The sequence below is a fragment of the Hippopotamus amphibius genome, chromosome 3 (assembly GCF_030028045.1).
Source record: "Hippopotamus amphibius kiboko isolate mHipAmp2 chromosome 3, mHipAmp2.hap2, whole genome shotgun sequence".
NCBI classification, from domain to species: Eukaryota; Metazoa; Chordata; class Mammalia; order Artiodactyla; family Hippopotamidae; genus Hippopotamus; species Hippopotamus amphibius.
This window is the reverse complement of record NC_080188.1, coordinates 178,278,720-178,297,397: the sequence shown is the minus strand read 5'-3', so window position 1 is coordinate 178,297,397 and position 18,678 is coordinate 178,278,720. Positions and strand designations below refer to the sequence as shown.

The 18,678-nt window shown below is 43.3% G+C and overlaps 1 protein-coding gene across 1 annotated transcript in view; it reads right to left on the bottom strand.

Moving 5' to 3' along the window:
* The window catches only part of SUSD4 (sushi domain containing 4), a 139,439-nt gene that overhangs the window by 32,289 nt on the left and 88,472 nt on the right, over nt 1-18,678 (bottom strand). The window contains exons 4-5 of the mRNA XM_057729419.1: nt 8,003-8,176; nt 3,360-3,548 (exon numbers count right to left, since the gene is read on the bottom strand). Of these exons, the coding sequence (XP_057585402.1) occupies nt 3,360-3,548; nt 8,003-8,176 (363 nt within the window). The remainder of the gene's footprint in view (nt 1-3,359; nt 3,549-8,002; nt 8,177-18,678) is intronic.

Here is an 18,678-nt window from a genome sequence, read left to right as displayed (position 1 = left end):
AGCTTTCAAGTGGCAAAGACCCATGTTCGAGTCCCCACTCCCCCACTCACTAGCCGTGTGACCTTGGGTGAGTTACTGAACCTTAGAAACCTGGGTTTGCTCGGCAGTAAATTGGAATTAAAAATAGTCCCTGTCTCCCAAAGGCAACAGGAGGACTAAATGAGATACTGTGTCAAACATTCTGAGGCATAGTAAGCTCTCAAGATGAATGGCAATTATTATTAGTGTTCAGTATTTCCTCCCATTATCTGGGATTCATCTTATGCGAACGCAGTTAAAAGTATGCAAGAAACTGAGAGAAAAAGGTGACGGAAGCAGAGGTCAGAGAGGAGAGAGGTTGGAGAGAGCCATGCTACGCTGCTGGCTTTGAAGTTGGAGGGAAAAAAAAGTATGCAAGTAACCAAAATTGCATCTGAACAACCAAAACAATGTTACAATGCAAATGCATAAAAGCCTGGCTACTTTGTTCACACAGCCATGCCCAGTTTCCCATTTATTGGGACTCTGTGCACAATTCTAAGAGCAGTAATGATGATGGACACCTGATCGACCACCTACTGTGTACCCAGCACTTCACTAAATGTGTTGCATTTGTTATCACACTGGATCCTCACAGTCCCACAAGTGTAATCATCCCCCCATTTTACAGATGATGAAATGGAGGCTGATAGAAGCTACGTGACTTGCCCTGGGTCAGAATGATTAAGCAGGAGACTCAGGATGTGAACTCAGCCAGTCTGATGCCAATCTCTCTCTAATCAATAACCCACAGCGCCTCCATGACCGTCCTGGGGATCCCATCTCCAGGCTCGTGGCAGGTTAGAAAGAGAGCTCGAGGGGTGGAGGGAACTGCAGCACCAGTACACTGACATGCGATGGATTGATGGATTAATAGGGAGATAGGAAAGGGAAGGGGATAAAAAGCTCACAAAGGCTTCCATAGCACAGCTGTCCAGACTCAGTCACATCAGGGGTCAGAACGCCCTAACATATTTCAAAGTCCCCGAGAGCATCATGATTCCACAGCACAGTGCAATAATTTTCACTGGGTCATCAAGAAAAATCAAATTGTGTGCTCAAGAAGACAAAAAATGAGGGGATGGGGGAGTGTGGGTGACACATGAAAGGGGTGGGTAGATTCCCTAGGCACAATGCATCTGTGTTGAATACCTTTTGACAATTTGCATAAATAAGGCACCACCTTTGAAAAAAGATGATACGCTATTAAAGTAAGAGTTAAAGAAATACCAACACCCAGGTGCATCTGGATACATTTTTTGTGAATCCTTACCTTTTATTTTAACCCACTCCTTAATTTAACCCAGTTTCTATCAAGTCTTGAGACAAAAAACCCTTTAGTCCGCCCCGCACCTCTCAGTTTAGAATCATGCCATTGGTGCCTTTAGCCAGGGTAGAATTTAAAGATCTCACAAACTAATTGCATCAGATAATTGAAAGGAACATGTATCAAAAATGAGGATGTAAAGATTATTTTTTTTAAATGGAGGAAAAAAAGGTACTAGGTGGCCTTCTTGTCACAGGCAGCTGTCACCTGGACTTTTACTGTCCTCCTCGGGCACAGTCCAGGCTGGCAGAGGAAAAGAGACTTGTGTTAAACCATGAGACTTGTTTCCAATCAAAAGCCAGTCATAGCTTCCTGTTCATAAGCTTAGCTCATGGCCCCTTAAAGTGAGATTTTGTTTTATGCCTATTCCTAAGCTCCAGAAAAACTGCTTTCAAAGTCCAAAATGAAGCTTAGAATATGATGGCTTGAAAGGTGTTTAAACCAAATTCGAAAAGATTTGAAAATAGCATTTAAAATGGATATAATCGTAACATGATACTTTTAACCAGTCCTCTAGTTCTGGTTACCTGAGCAGGGAGAAACCTCCAGGAACCAGAAAAGCCCCCATTCATCAGCAGCCTGCCCTCACCTTGCCTGCCAGCAGTGTCCAGACTGCAGAAAAGCTGTCCCCAGTGGAAACAGAGGGGATGCCCTTATCCCTCTAGGCTAGGGTTGCCAGATGTGGCAAAAGAAAACACAAGACACTGAGTTATAGTTCAGATAAGCAAAGAATAACTGCTGAGCATAAGTAAGTCCCACCCAATATTTAGGACATGTTCATATTAAAAAATTATTTGTTGTTTATCTGAAATTCAGATTTAACCAGGTGTCCTGTATTTTATCTGTTATATCTACTGTAGGTTCTGACCCCCTAGGGGATTTAGGATGGCAAGTGGGGCCTCCACGTACCAGCCTAGGAGACCAGCACCACTGACGGCCCTGGCTGGCATTCTCTCTCCTTCAAGCACCAGCCTCCCCTCCTTCCACCCCTTCCCCCTTTCTCTCTAAGGAGGCTCCACGGCTCCAGCCAATCCACGGTCTCCCTTAGGAGACACTTCTGATCCCTCTGGCTGTCAGCCCCCATGACCCACCTTCTAACCTGACCTAGGGCAACACTGAGGTGCACGTGTGGAGACAGTGCTTGTAAGAACTTGCTTGTTTCTACATTCTATCGTGTCGTGACTTGTTTCCCAAGAAAAGCTGCAGATGGGCTTTGGAGGGGCTCTCGATTGGAGATTTCCTTTCATTTTTTCCTTTCCCATATAGACCCCCTCCTGCCCACTGTATTCAGATGCCGAGAAGTAAATCGGTCTGTTCCCGGTGTCTGTTCCCTTCGAGACCTGAATTAAAGTGAGGGCTGAGGCAGCATGCCCAACTTGGCTAGGAGAAGTTTTTATAGACTCTACACCCACAGACACTGGTCTGATTCTGGCAATGGATTGGATGCTCTGACCCTACCCCCACCCAATATTTCATACTACTGATTAGTGGTCTTTAGTGAACCACACTCAAAAATAATCACATATATTTAACAAAAACAAGGAGGAAAGATCTCTTGGTTTCAGGCTTCCAAGTGTGTGCTTGCAGCAAAACATTTACAGTCAAGCCATAAAATGCATGGAAATAGGAAGAAACATTGACACAACTATAAAACGAGGGGTGAGATTAATGATGCCATCATACAATCTGTTTTCATTTGGTGCAGAGAAAATTAATTTTTGAAGACATTCCATTTAACTTTGCAGTATATTGCAGTTTAACCTTTGACGCTTGAAACTTTTCTCTTTCATCGCCTGTAAGCCTGAGAATGGGGGGAGCCAGTTTTACGTCCAGTTGTAAGTACTGCTTCATGGCAGGTGACCAGGCTTGCTGCCTCTGCTCGGGACGGAGATGAGCAATGTGTACTCAGGGAACAGAAGTTATTGCCAACCATAATTCTCAGCTCTTTACCTCCTATTGAAACATCCACTTTAATAAGCCAAAATTCAACTTCCAAAAGAATAAGATGTGTTACCTTCCAGAGCAAGGCACCGGGGTGGGCTGGACGACCAGATAAGGTTGTGTAAGCACTCGAGATACTCCGACCCCTCAAGTTTGAATCCAGGAAAGCAGTGATAGGAGATCACAGTTCCCACTGGGAAGGAGGTCTGGAACTCGGAGATGTTCACGTAGCCGTTAGAAGAGGCGAGTGGTCTCAGGCAGCCTGTGACGTGGGAAATAGAAAGGAAAGAGTCTTACACGGTCATCTTTGTACTCCTGAAAGACAAAGCACTATACGTCTTTCGGATTCCCCCGCTGTAAACGTGGCATGGCTTCCGAGAACTGCACACCTTGGTCTTACATGCTCAGACCTCCTTAAGTACATACCTATTCTATTTCTAAAGCAGGTATTTGCTTTTATAGTTGCAAGTAGCATCAAGAGGGTCAGACGAGTAGAAAAGTAGTGAAAGGCAGTGTAGCTGAGGATCGGGACACCCCTAACCAGTGGTCCCAGCCCTGCCTGCATGTTAGAATCACCTGTGGAAAATTTTTTAATTAATTAATTTTTTGCTTGAAGTATAGTTGATTCACAATGTTGTGTTAATTACTGCTGTACAGCAAAGTGATTCAGTTAGTTATATACACATATATATTCTTTTTTTTAATATTCTTTACCATTATGGTTTATCATAGGATATTGAATATAGTTCTCCGTGCTCTACAGTAGGACCTTGTTGTTTATCCATCCTGTACACAGAAGCTTACATCCACTAACCCCAAGCTCCTCCTCCATCCCTCCCCCAGCTACCTTCCCCTTGTCAACCACCAGTCTGTTCTCTATGTCTGTGATTGTTTCCATTTCATAGATAGGTTCATTTGTGCCATATTTTAGATGTCACCTGTGAGTGATATAATTGGTATTTGTCTTTCTCTGTCTGACTTACTTCACTTAGTATGATAATCTCTAGTTGCATCCATGTTGCTGCAAATGGCATTATTTTGTTCTTTTTTATGGGTGAGTACTATTCCATTGTATATATGAACCACATCTTCTTTATCCATTCATCTGTTGACAGACATTTAGGTTATTTCCATGTCTTGACTATTGTAAACAGTGCTGCTATGAACACCGGGGTGCATGTATCTTTTGAATTACAGTTTTGTCCGGATATATGCCCAGAAGTAGGATTAATGGATCATATATTAATTCTATTTTTAGTTTTTTGAGGAACCTCCATACTGTTTTCCACAGTGGCTGCACCAACTTGCATTCCACCTACAGTGTAGGAGGGTCCCCTTTTCACCTGAGGGAAAATTTAAAAACACAAATGCCCAGCCCTGTGCCCAGGGTCAGTGTATAGCCTGGGCACCCCTATCTTTTTTAAAGCTCCCCATATAATCTTCAAACGCCAACAGGGCTGAGAACCACTGAGGTGCCACAGAGGAAAGAGACACTCTCCTGTTTCAGCAGTGGTGGTGGGTGGCTTGAGAAGGTTAGGAGGCAAACTGGGTTCCACAGCAGCAGATAATGGAATAGACACCTGTCGACATGGAGGAATGAAAGTTTTGAAAATCCCCTTGTGTTTTAGGTGAAATAGGAAAGTAATGTGTAGTGCAGTGATTCGCAAACTTGAGAATAACCCAGGGAGAGGGCTCATGGGACAGACTGCTGGGCCCCACGCCCAGAGCTTCTGGTTCAGTGGGGTTTCAGTGGGTCCGTGCAGAGCTCCAGGATGTGCACTGCTATAGGCTTCCAGGTGCTCCTGCTGTAGCTGCTGGTCGGGGCACCAGGCTTTGAGCAGCCCTGCTGTAGCCAGTTGGTGCACCACGCACAGAATTCCATGTGCCATCTGAGTAAGCATCAGACCTGGATCCCTACTTTTGTAAAACAGTAGCTGCCTTCTGCCCCGAAGGCTGTGCAGCCCAGTGGAACACTCCCAGTGGCACAGCACCACACTTGGTGTGGCATCCGCTGTGATTGTGGGATTTCTTATTGGCTGCAGCAGTTTCACTGGAGGGAATAATGACCCTGCAGAGCTGGTGCTCGTCCAGGGGGGAACTAATTGCGCGTGAAGTAAATAATGGATAATGGAAATACCTACTTTCCCTTCCAATCACCAAGTGCAAACTGTATCGTGCATGTACTGCAGCAGAAGATGGAACTCCTCTCCTAAGCCAACTTTGTGACATAGGACAAGTGTCAAAGAGCTTTGTGTTCAGCGAATTGCTTGGTTGGGTGCCCTAGAATGTGGTGTCTGCGTCTGCATCAGGGCGCGACCAGGGTGAGTAAGGGGTGCAGAACGTAGGAGGCGTTCACTCTGGGGCCGTGCAAGTGCTGACCTGCACTGCTGCGTCCTGGTGTCCTGGAGCCCTGCACACCCCACAGACCCTGAAGATCCCTGCCTGGAACCGGCCACACTCAGGATAGACCGGATCAGAAACAGGTGGTGCCCAGCCACCCTTTCGTGCAGTCCCGACGGTCTTAAATGATTTTTTTTTTTTCAGAGCTGAAAACTGACACTGTTCATGGCAAAAGGGAAATGTGTGGGGGAGGGAGACTGGCAATCAGAAATGAACAGGATCGATAACTGGGAAAAAAAAATAAGCAAGTTAACACTAACAAGGGAATGTGTTAGCACCCCTGAGCAGGGTTCAAAGGAGTGGGTACGCATGACTGTCCGCGCCTCCCCCTGGGAAGGAGTGCGGCTCTAAGCTACCCACGTGGATAAACTGCATCCCCTAAGTCAAAAACTAAGTCTGACCCACAGGGAGCAGGAAGCATCGGGACGCAGCTCTCTAAAACGCAAAGTTCCCTGGGGAAAAATGGCCTTGGAACAGTCCCCACCTCCAACCCCAAAAGGAGATGGACGGGGTTGGAACACGTGCAGCTAAGCAGAGAAGGAACGCTATGCCTACTCCTGGCTGGAGACAGCCTGTCCTAAAAATACAGTAGAGGACGACTCAATAGTTGAATGGGACTTCTATTTGCACTTTGAGATAATAGAGAGAAGGTTCCTCACGCTTTAGCCCCTGGATCTATAGGTGCAAATAAAAATTACACGATGAGATGTCACTCGAAGGGCCAATTATATTCCCCTGGGGTCTCGAGAGGTGTCCGCCTGTCTAAAGCAACCCTGCTCTGCCCATGTGGGTGGACAGCAAGGTGCAGGGGCCGGAGAGGGGTCAGGGCCCAGACCAGGGGCACCCCCTCTGTGGAGACCGAGGGCTCTGAGGAGGGCTGAAGGTGGGCTGTGGGCTGTATGGCCGTTGGAAGAAGCACACCTCTCAAGGGCAGCGGCCAGCTCTTTCCTGGTTGCAAAAAACATCACAGCTGTGTTATGACTGAGATTGAGTTAAGGGATGGCGGAGGGGAGGGGCAGGAGGCAAGCCTGCACCTGAACTTGTGACAATGACATCCCAAGATGTCTATCACCACAGGGCATTTAAAAACACCATCGGGGCAAAAAGAACGCCTAAAGAAGCATACTGTATTGAAGTGACATAAAAGGAAATTGAAAGGGTGGGAGAACCAAAAGATAAGTGGAAAATAGGAAAGCAGGAAGGGGTTGGAGTCTGAAACAATTTTCTTGGCCGTTACTCAGATGGCGCCGCAGGACTGGAACGAATCTGTGGTTAATAAAGCTCATTTGGAGAAACAGCCCCACCTAAAAGCCGGCTGCTGATTCCGTGGAGAGTCTCTGGGAGCGTAAATAAATCACGCACCTCCTTTAAAAATGTAACACACAACACACTAAACAACCCAGGAAGTTTCTGGGGAGAAATGCAGGCAAGTGAGGACCAGGGCTGCCCTGTCATCCTAATCCTGAAGCCTTTGTTTCTTCAAGGGGCCGCGACTTAAGAGTCAAGCTCTCGCATGAGGATATGATTTATTTCCAACGATGGGGCGCGTGAAGCAATATCAGAGTCTGCCAGTCGTGATTTCCAAGCAGAAAGTTGACATCCGTCTCAACTTCAACATGCCGGTGCTTTTGGTGCAAATGAGATTGCTCGCCCTCTCCCTTGGATTATGAATTATGCATGGACTTCTTGGTCCTTTGGTCCAAGTCACATGCCAAAAAATAAAATCAGAATTAATGTGAACTCCAGGGCTTATTTTCACAAACAGAGCCCTCTGTGTCGGCCCAGGCAAATTTAAAAAATGCAAGAGGATAAATATTCACCCTATGGTTTGGATGAAATTTGAATTTGATTATTTTTCTGCTCCTCATGCATTATAAAAAAGGATAACATTATTAAGAGAAAATAGCATCTGTAAGATTGGCTTTAAATATATTTGCACCACAACCGAAATCAGTATAAATGCTCTATTATTTCCATTAAATATACAATAGTTCATCATTGTGTTCACAGTCCAGTTACAAGGTTCCTAATTCTGCAACTACGTTTGGTTTCTTAGAATAAAGGAGACATCCAACATGCTAAAGAATAAGGTATTTCCCATTTAAACTTTCAAGCTGGGTGTATGGAGCTGGAGCAAAGCACAGGGAGTTGTAGGAAGATTAAAAACAGAGCTTTGGTGATCAGAGTGCAGCATGTTCTGAACCACGGGGTGTGCGTGGCTTTGTGTTTCCCGCTGTCATCCTATGAGAGAAGCATGAACACGTTCTACAGTCGAGTCTGAAAGGAGAGCTGAGAACCACAGCCTCCGCCCCGTACCTTGACAGATGGGCAGATTGTCCCACGTTCCGTCATCACGACATAACGAAACCACGTTGTATAGGTCAGGGTACCGGATCTTGAATCCTTCATGACAAGTGATGATTAACTTATCTCCGTGTCTGTATGTCTTGTTATGAATCTCAGCATCTTCGATTTGCGGGATGCGGCAATCTGCAATGGCATAAAACGGATACATTATTTTTGGAATTCAAGCAGTTGTGGTTCACAGCTTCACAAGAAAGCTCTTATTTTCAGACCTGGTATCGACCTGCACGGCCATCTGATAAATGGTTCCTTATTTATCACTAGGCTCAGGTCCCAAGGACAAGCAGCAGAAGCTGTAGAAGCTGCTTCACAGAGAAATAGGAAGATGGGTTCCGGTGCGGAGGTCTAGGCCCAAAAGGAACTTTGCTTTCTGCCTGCTACACCTCACACCCTACAGTTGAGCTTACAGACAATTTCGGAAACGGCGGAAGGAAGACAAAGGCTGGGGATGCACCTGCACTACGTAGCTGACTGCCCGCCTGGCCGTGTTTGTGGACAGTGCCGAGCACGAAACAGCCTGCCTGGCTGACCTCGCCCGGTCCTGCAGCCTCTGCCAGCGCCGCGAGGGCCTGGGCCTGATAAGAGAATGTGCTTTGCAGAACAGCAGGGGGCTGAGCTGGGGTTGCATTTGCTCTCCGCATTTCCCATCCACCTTATCTGTTTTTAAAAAGATAATAAATAGAGCAGCACATGCTACTGCCAACATCACAAAGGCTCAGAGGAAGCAACTACTACCTCCAGAAACGGAGTCAGAGCAGAATGCAGGTGGCTGGGAGGGGAAGAGGCAACAGTCAGGAGAAGGGTGGAGGGGGGAACAAGGAGCCCGTGCAACAGAGTGCTTAAAAGAGAAAATAAAAGTAATAAACTGTAACCATCTGCTCCTTTATAAAATTAATTAATTTATTTATTGGTGTGTTGGGTTTTCATTGCTGCACGCAGGCTTTCCCTAGGTGCAATGAGCGGGGGGCTACTCTTCGTTGTGATGCACGGCCTTCTCATTGTGGTGGCTTCTCCTGTTGCCAAGCACGGGCTCTAGGTGAGTCGCCTTCAGTAGTTGCAGCACATGGGCTCAATAGTTGTGGCTCACAGGCTCTAGAGCGCAGGCTCAGTAGTTGTAGCACATGGGCTTAGTTGCTCTGTGGCATGTGGGATCTTCCCAGACCAGGGCTCAAACCCGTGTCCCCTGCATTGGCAGGTGGATTCATAACCACTGTGCCACCAGGGAAGTCTGTAACTATCTGCTTCTAACTCTACCCACCTCCAGTTCCCCCTGCGGGACACTCAACTCTGTGCTGGCAAGTTGGGATCCTGCTCCCTCTGGCCCCTCCCCCTCTAAACACCACTAACTAATCCCATCTGTTGTTTTGTTGGTTTTTTAAAATATATATTGGAGTATAGTTGATTAATAACATTGTGTTAGTTTCAGGTGTACAGCAAAGTGACTCAGTTATACATATACATGTGTCTACTTTTTTTCAGATGCTTTTCCCATGTAGGTTACTACAGAATATTAAGCAGAGTTCCCCGTGCTATACCGTAGTTCCTTGTTGGTTACCCATTTTAAATATAGCAGTGTGTACACGTCAGTCCCATCTGGTTTAAGTCACTTTGGTCACCATGTGTCTCTCTCCAATGTCTGTTTAAAGTCTCTGATTTCACGTGCATATATGCTTGTAAGCATCAGCTATTTATTTCTACTTTTAGACTCAGGTAGATGAGTTCTGTTTCCAGTTTGTTGCTTCTTAGTTTTTTGAAACAAGGCAAAATTTAAAAACAGCACTTTGAGGATTATAGAAACTTTTCCTCCAGAAATTTCTCAATGGGTTTCTCAGTCACTCCCTAAAGCCTACTGAATTCAGAATAAGTTGGAATAGTGTTAATAGGAAGTCCGACCTTCAAGTAAGATTCGAACTGTCAGCTATAAGGTGCTGAGCCCTGGGAACCCTGATGCAGGTGGCTGGCTGGTGGCTGGCTCTGGGGGCTGGGAACTTGGGTGGCTTTAAACAGAGCATGTCCCAGGAGCTTTGATGTGGGGTTGGGGGCTGGGTTTATTGGGAGCAATCTGTCAGCAACAGACTCCAGAAAGCAGAATGTGAGTGATGGGAAAGCCTCAGGCAGAAAAGGGCCTCCCAGGCAGAGGAGAGCCCTGGCAGCTGGGGGCACAGGGGTGGTGGCCATTCACCATCTCCAGTGGGTTATCTGGAGTCAAATGTTTGCAAGCCCAGCTCTGCCTTGACCTCAGTCCTCGTTCCCACCATTAGCTTGAGAGCAGGGACTGTGTCACCACTTCCTCTGACATTCCCTCCGTGCCTCCAGACCTCTGTACACACCTGGCACAGAAGAAATGCTAAGGGGAGCCATGTGGACCTCTTTCCCAGAACACTGTGAGCCCACAGGCCCCTTGAGAGGCTGATTAACAGGCTTTCGGGGCAGCTCTGGCAGCTAAGCCTTCCCCTAGGAAATCCATCATCAGCTCTTCCCTTTGCCTATGGGTTTCAGCAGAGAGAGTCTTGGCTGGAGAACTGGGTTCTGGTTTCAATTTTACCTCTCATTTTTGCGTCTCAGGCTACAGAAAGAGGATTTCTAACTGTTCATGTTTAACCAATAGTTTTTCTACAAGAATAGCTGAATTCCTCCCAAATCAATCCCGGAATAATCGTGACTGGAGTCACAGATAATTGACAGTTCTCTACACACCACTGCTGCCTTCTTCTTAATGGAAAATGTGAATTACATTTTTTTCAATATCGCTAGCAGAAATTATTCACAGCAAATAAAAACACATTTATCAAGGCATCCGTCTGTAAAATCTGGGCTGTAAATAGATCCTGTGGTAGTAATTTATATGACTAAACAACTATTTTCATGATTGATTTAAAACTTGTTCAAGAATTAACCAGTATACTCAGGAGGTGGCCAGCTAGGGGCAGTAAACTCAACAGACAGAAATGGCCATTTGGACACTGTGACATATGGACACTGGCTGACCAGGAGCAGACGTACCCATGCCTTGTTTCCAAGAGTGGTTTCTTTGCATAGTGGTCTCTAGTATAGAATGCTTTGAACTTCTGATTAGAATGTCATGTTTCCACAGGCAGTAGTTGGGGACTACAGGTTCAAAGGGAATTCACAGCCTCCCAAATGCCAATAATTTTGTACTCTTCTCAAAGAAGAGTCAGCAGAGAGAGTGATGCAGGAACAATTTACTATGTGAGTGGATCCCCATTTCCACTGGGGAGTCAGAAGTTGGAGTTCAAACCACCAGGTGGAGAGGCCAGGAGGGGTTTTGCCCTATGTTTAAGCACAAAACTCAAACATACCAGCTTTAACAAAGCCTAAATTAAATCCTGACAGGAGGGCTTCCCTGGTGGCACAGTGGTTAAGAATCCACCTGCCAATGCAGGGGACATGGGTTCGAGCCCTGGTCTGGGAATATCCCACATGCCACCAAGCAACTAACCCTGTGCGCCACAACTACTGAGCCTATGCTCTAGAGCCCACGAGCCATAACTATTGAGCCCACATGCTGCAACTACTGAAGCCCGTGTGCCTAGGGCCTGTGCTCCACAACAAGAAAAGCCACCACAATGAGAAGCCCGTGTACAGCAATGAAGAGTAGCCCCACTCTCTGCAACTACAGAAAGCCCGCGCCCAGCAATGAAGACCCAATGCAGCCAATAAATAAAAAATAAAATAAAAAATAAAATAAACAAGTAAATTAAAAAAAAATTTCTGACAGGAGAAAATGCCATTCAGAGCCTTTCTAATTTTTTTTATCCAGAACATCTGGCATCTAATACCCCCACTGAAGGAGCGTCCAGTAGAAAGAGGAAGGCTTTGGAATAAGTACATGTCCTAACCAGTTATCGGTAGCAGTCAACAACTCTGCACCTTGTTTCTACGGAAAGAAATAAACCAGGATCTTTAGTCTCTGAAAACAAACATGCAATCTTCATCAATTCTAAAGCTTCGAATGGAAATAACATGATTTTTTATAGCACAAATGCATCCAGCCAACACAAAGAATTTGTAAAAGCCAAAAATATTGTTACCTAAGACTATGAAAAAAAGTGTATCAATAACTGATTCTGTCAAGTAGAATCAGGTCAACAGTCAAAACTTTTGTCTGCAGGGTATCAGTGGGCACTTTGGAGATATAACTTGAGGGATTATCAAAAGCTTCCATTTCAGAAATCATCTTTCACCAGCCTACCACTATCATTATTTTTGTATCCTGTTCCTAGTAACAGTGAGGATTTAATATAATAAATAAAGAGTGGATAAAAGGCCCTCAGGCAGCACTGCACATATACACCTACCTACAACTCAATTGATCAGATTAGTGGCAGAGAGCAGAGTCCTAAAGGATGCAGCAGGAAAGAGTAAAAGAAATTTTAAAGAATATGTGCCATACATTAGATTTACTTCTCTTTAAAATGTTAGGGGCTTCCCTGGTGATGCAGTGGTTAAGAATCCACCTGCCCAATGCTGGGGACATAGGTTCGAGCCCTGGTCTGGGAAGATCCCACGTGCTGCAGAGCAACTAAGCCACAACTACTGGCTGGGCCTGCCCTGTAGAGCCCGTGTGACACAACTACTGAGCCTGTGCGCTGCAACTAGTGAAGCCCGTGCACCTAGAGCCCACGCACTGCAACAAAGAATAGCCCCAGCTAGAGAAAGCCTGTGTGCAGCCACGAAGACCAATGCAGCCAAGAAAAAAAAGTCAGTTATACATGAAAACAAATCTGATTCCTTAAAAATGCCAAGTTTCAACATCAATATGCCCCCCACAAAGTGTTCCTAGGAACGTGAATACATGATACAGACACAAAGATTCACAATTCACATTTGCAAATTAAAGGCTCTGAAAGTCTTGCTGTAAAGAATTCTACTGGATCTTGTTTAAGCCAGCACTTGTAAAGCTTATTATTCATCCATCGGTTTATTTATTCATTGAGTTATTTGAGCACTTACTCTAGGCCCAGTACATCCTGGGTGCTGGGGATAGAGAAAGTCAAGAATCTTACAGCATTTGTATGGAGGGAGACTGCCAACAGGCAAATTATCAGGTAAGTGAGCTAGAAAATAACAGGCAATGATCACTGCTATGATGAACACATAACAAGGTAATAGGGTAGGGACTGGCTGGGGCACTCCTTTAATTTGGGTAGACAGGAAAGGAGCCTCTGAGGAAATGACATTTATTAAGCTGAGACCTAATGACAAGAAGAATCCAATCATGTGTGGACTGGGGAGAAGAGTATTTCAGCCGGAGGGAACAGCTACTACAAAGGCCAGGAAAGAGCTCGGCGTCCTTAAAAACACAAAAGAAGATCAGGGACTTCCCTGGCAGTCCAGTGGTTAAGACTTTGTGCTTCCCATGCAGGGGATGCGGGGGTTCGATCCTTGGTCGGGCAACTAGGATCCTACATGCTGCGGCCAAAGAAAAGAAAGAAAAAAAATGGCTAACTTCATGTTTAAAAAAAAAATGAAGGGCTTCCTAGGTGGTGCGGTGGTTGAGAATCTGCCTGCCAATGCAGGGGACATGGGTTAGAGCCCTGCTTCAGGAAGATCCCACATGCCTCAGAGCAACTAAGCCCATGCACCACAACTACTGAGCCTGAGCTTTAGAGCCCGTGAGCCACAACTATTGAGCCCAGGTGCTGCAACTACTGAAGCCCATGCACCTAGAACCTGTGTTCCACAACAAGAGAAGCCATGGCAATGAGGAGCCAGTGCACCACGACGAAGAGTAGCCCCCATTCACCGCAACTAAAAAGAAAGTCCACGCACAGCAAAAAAGACCCAACACAGCCAATTAAATAAATAAATAAATAAATAAATAAATAAATAAATAAATAAATTTATTTATTTAAAAAAAATGAAGATCAGTGTGCCTGGAATATGGTTAAGCAAGAGGGAGACGGAAGGTCAGCTCATGCAGGGCCTTGTAGATGAGGGCAGGGGGCTTGGCTTTACTTTAGTGTGGTGGGAGCTCCTGGAGCTTCTAAAGCATGGGCCATGACATGCTCAGTGTCATGGGTACATGCAGTAAAGGGCTGGCCTTGCCCAAAGGGAGTTCTGGCCTTTGCCCCCAGCTCCTGGGAAGTAACCTCTAAGCCCTTTGATTGTCCTGCCTGACATGAGTATCTTTGTTTATCTGGAGCTTAGCATAGACCAGAGAGTCTGTGCTAACAACGTGATTTAGGCCAGGGAACGTTGTTCCATACAGTTATCAGCTCTACTTTTGGAAGAACTGGAGACACATAAGCGGCCAACCATGTCAGCGTGACCAAGCCCCAACAAATATGCTGGACACTAAGCCTCGGGTGAGCTTCTCTGGCTGTCACTGCTCCACATGTATTGACTCACACTGTTGCTGGGAGAACAGGCACTGTGTGTACCGCTCCACTGGGAGAGGGCAACTGACCCGGCGCACCTCTCCCCTTGGATGATTTTAATCTGTGTCCTTTTACTGCAATAAACCATGAGTATCATCAGCGCTTCTGGTGAATTACTGAACCTGAGGATGACCTTGGGGACTTCCAAACTTGTAGCTGGAATCAGAAGTGATAATCTTAGAGACCCTTGAACTTGCAGTTGGTTTCAGAGGTGATGGTGGTTTGGGGGGATCCCCAAACCTTGTACCACAAAATCCTCTTTTCACTTAATATCTACTAACATCCCTCAGAATCAGTGTTCTGTATCAGTGTCGTTGCACACCTCTACTATTCTACAGAACTACTGTCTCAAGCAATAGTACTCGGGGAACACTATCCTGACTGCCATAGTTTACTCAGGACCAGGCTGAAGATGCTGAATGGAATCAACTGTGGCCAATGATGTCATCATAAATGCGCAACTTAAGGTAGAGAAAAGTAGAGGCAAGAGTTGGTGCTGTTCAGAAAGGAGATGACTGGAGAGAGTGGATGCTTCATAGAAAAAGAGGCACCACCATGTAGGTAGTTTTGCTTTGGGAGCAGGGCTAGTTCAGGCCGTTTCTTTCTTCTTCATAGGATATTGACTCTTATGAAACCTGAAGAAGCATCAGGACAGAATACTCAAGACCCTGTGGCTCTCAGCTGAATGTTAATGTGGAATTATCATCAGGCCATGCTTAAAACCACTGAGAAAAAGGCATGTGAAAGAGAATTGGATGGAGTAAAGTTATTATAAGTAAGCATGTTTCTTGTACTTAGTGTTTTCCTTTGACCTACAGATTGGTATATTTTATTTATTTGTGGTTGATGAAGGCAATTAGTATCTGTGTTTTGTTATTTAAAGTATTTATTTTTATATTTAACTCTTGGATAGTAATTCTTGTGGGTTCTTAGCTGTACACTCTGAAGGACTAAGACTGTTAGATATTTCTTTTAAGCATACATAGAACATTTATAAAAACTGACTGTACTTGGGCCATAAAGTCTCACACATTTCAAAAGACTGAAGTTATAGAGCATATTTTCTGGCCACAGTGAAATTAAAATAGAAATAAATACAGTCATTGCTCAGTATCCACGGGGCACTGGTTCCAAGCAGGCCCCTCCCCCACCCCATGGATACCAAAATCCACAGATGCTCAAGTCCCTTATACAAAATGGCAAAGTATTTGCATACAACCTATACACATCTTCCTGTATACTTCAAATCATCTCTAGATTACTTATAATACCTAATGTAAATGATATGTAAATAGTTGCAAATAATAATATAAATGCTAGGTAAATAGTTGCCAGTGTGCAGCAAATTCAAGTTTTGCTTTTTGGGACTTTCTAGAATTTTTTTGTGTGTATAAGTATTTTCAATCCGAGGTTGGTGAATCCTGGTGAAACCTGTGGTTACAGAGGGCTGACTGTTTGGAAACTAAGTAAAATCCCCATATGTCTGGAAATTAAATAATACCTTTCTAAATAATCCATGGGTCCAAAAAAAAAAAAAAACAATAAAAACAGAAGATACTTTGAACTGAATAACAATGAAAATACTACTTATGTATGCTCACAGACAAAACCGTGACTCTAAATTTCCCTCTAATTATAAACGCACATATTAGAAAAACAGAAATATCTGAAAATCAAGAATGTATACCTTGCAGTTAGTTAGGTCAACTTTGTCAATAACACACTTCAAGTTTTCTACAATTAGTAGCTTTGTTTTTTCCTGATTGTTCTATAAATTGCTAACAGAGGAATGTTTGAAGCTTTCACTGTGATTGTGGGCTCGTCCTTAAAGTTCTATTAACTTTTGCTTTACATCTTTTGAGGTATATCATTAGGAACACACAAACTTAGAATTATTATTAAGTATCCAAATTAAGAATTCTTCTAGAAAAGTTAGGAAAAGGACAATTGAACCTGAACAAATTACAAGGAAGTAAATAATAAAGAAAAAAGCAAGCATTAATGAAATAGAAAAGAAACGTGTAGGAGAGGATCGACAAACCCAAAGCTGGCTCTTTGAAATCAATAAAATTGATATATCACTGGTGGAACTGATTAAGAAACAAAGAGGGACCACACATAACCATAAAAGGAGAAAAAAAGGACACCATCACAAATCCTACATTAAGAAAACAAGATGTTGTGAAAAACTATACCAAGAAATTAGAAATTTTAGATGGAGTCAAATTTCTAAAACAAATGAACAAACAAAAACTATATAATTTACCAAAACTGACACAAGAAAAAACAGAAAGTGGTTATAATTCTACAAAATACTAAATAAACCGGATTCAAAACAACTAAAAACCTTCCCACAAAGAAAACCAAGCCACCAGGTCCAGGTGGCTTCCCTGTGAATTCTACTAAACATTTAAACAAGAACTAGCACTGTCTTATACAAACCCTTTCAGAGTTCTATTCTGTAGGACCACAACCACTCGTTTTATGAGTGCAACATTATCTTGACTGGAAAACCCGACAAGAACGTTACAAAGAAAAGAAAAATTCGGGCCAATCCATCTCATCAGTGTATATGTCAAATTTATCAATAAGATATTTGCAGATATAATCCAGCAATAAATTTAAAAGAAAACACATCACAAGTAAGTTCGGTTAATTTCAAGAATGCTAGGTCGGTTTAACATTTGATGATCAAACAATGTAACTTACTATATTAAGAGAATAAGGGAGAAAAGTATTATTATCTCAATAGATGCAAAAAAGCACTTGATAAAATTCAACATCCATTCATGACATTAAAAAAAAAAACTCTTAACAAGCTAGAAATGGAAGGAGACACAGTATAACAAAGGATATCTTTTAAAAAATCTGTAGCAAAAATATTGAAGGCATTCCGTTTGAGACTGAGACTAAGAAAAGGATGCTCACTCTTTCCACTTGTATTTGACATTGTACTGAAGCTCCTAACAAAAGCAGGAAAGCAATACAAGGAAGCGAAGTATTAGGATCAGAAAGAAAAAAAGAAAAGTTGCATTAGTCATACATGACATGGTTGTGTGTGTAGTAAAAGTAAAAAGAATTTACACAGATAAATAGTAAAATTAATAAATGAGTTTAGCATCATGAATTTCTACCTATCATCAATTAAAAATTGTTTCAATTTATCAACAGCATCAAAAATATTTGAATTCTTAGGCATAAACCTAACAAAAGGAATGTAAGACTTCTATACAGAAAACTATAAAATATTATTGAGAAAACTGTAAAAGACCTAAATAAATGGGAGAATAGCCCATGTTCCTACACGAAAACTCAATATCATAAAGGCATTATTTCCCCCAAAAGGTATCTATAAATTCAATACAATCATATTAAAAATTAAAACTTGTTTTAATGATTGATATGTTGTTTCTAAAATTTGTATGGGAATGCAAAAGGCCAAGAAGAGCCAAGACAGTTTTGAACAAGTAGAGCAAGGTAGGGAAACTTGCTTTGTCCAAATTCAAGACTGATTAAACAGCTATAGTAATTAAAATGGCATAGTACTGCTACAAAGATAGACAGAGGACATCTGTTTTATGACAAATGTGGCGATATAGAGCAGTGGGTGAAAACAGCCTTTTAAATAAATGGTGCTGAATTATATCACATATACAAATCAAATTCCGATAGATTATAGGTCTAAACATGAAAGTGAGAATAATGCAGTCTGAGAAGATAACATAGGGGAATGTCTTCATGACATCAGAGTAGAAAAACAGTTTTTAAACAAGACAAAGCCCCAGCATAAAGAAAAAGATTGATAGATTTGACTACATTAAAATTAAGATATTCTGTTCATCAAAAGACACTGATAAGAGAGTAAGAAAAGTAAGCCACATGATGCGAGAAGACATTTTTAGCGCATATAACCAACCCAGGGCTTCTATTCAGTATATATAAAGAATGCCTAAAAATCCTATAAAAAAGGCAGCTCAGTAGATAAATGGGCAAGTGCACTGAACAGGTACTTCACAAGAGAGAATAACAAGGTGCCCAGTACTCACCAGGGACATGTACAATACAACCACAAGCTACCACTACATACCCACCAGTGTCTAAGATACTGACAAAACCAAGTATTGGCAAGGAGTAACAAGGGCTCTCATAGTCTGTTATGGGAGTGTAAATTGGTACAACCACTTTGGACAATGGCAGTACCTATTAACACGAAACATAAGGATATCC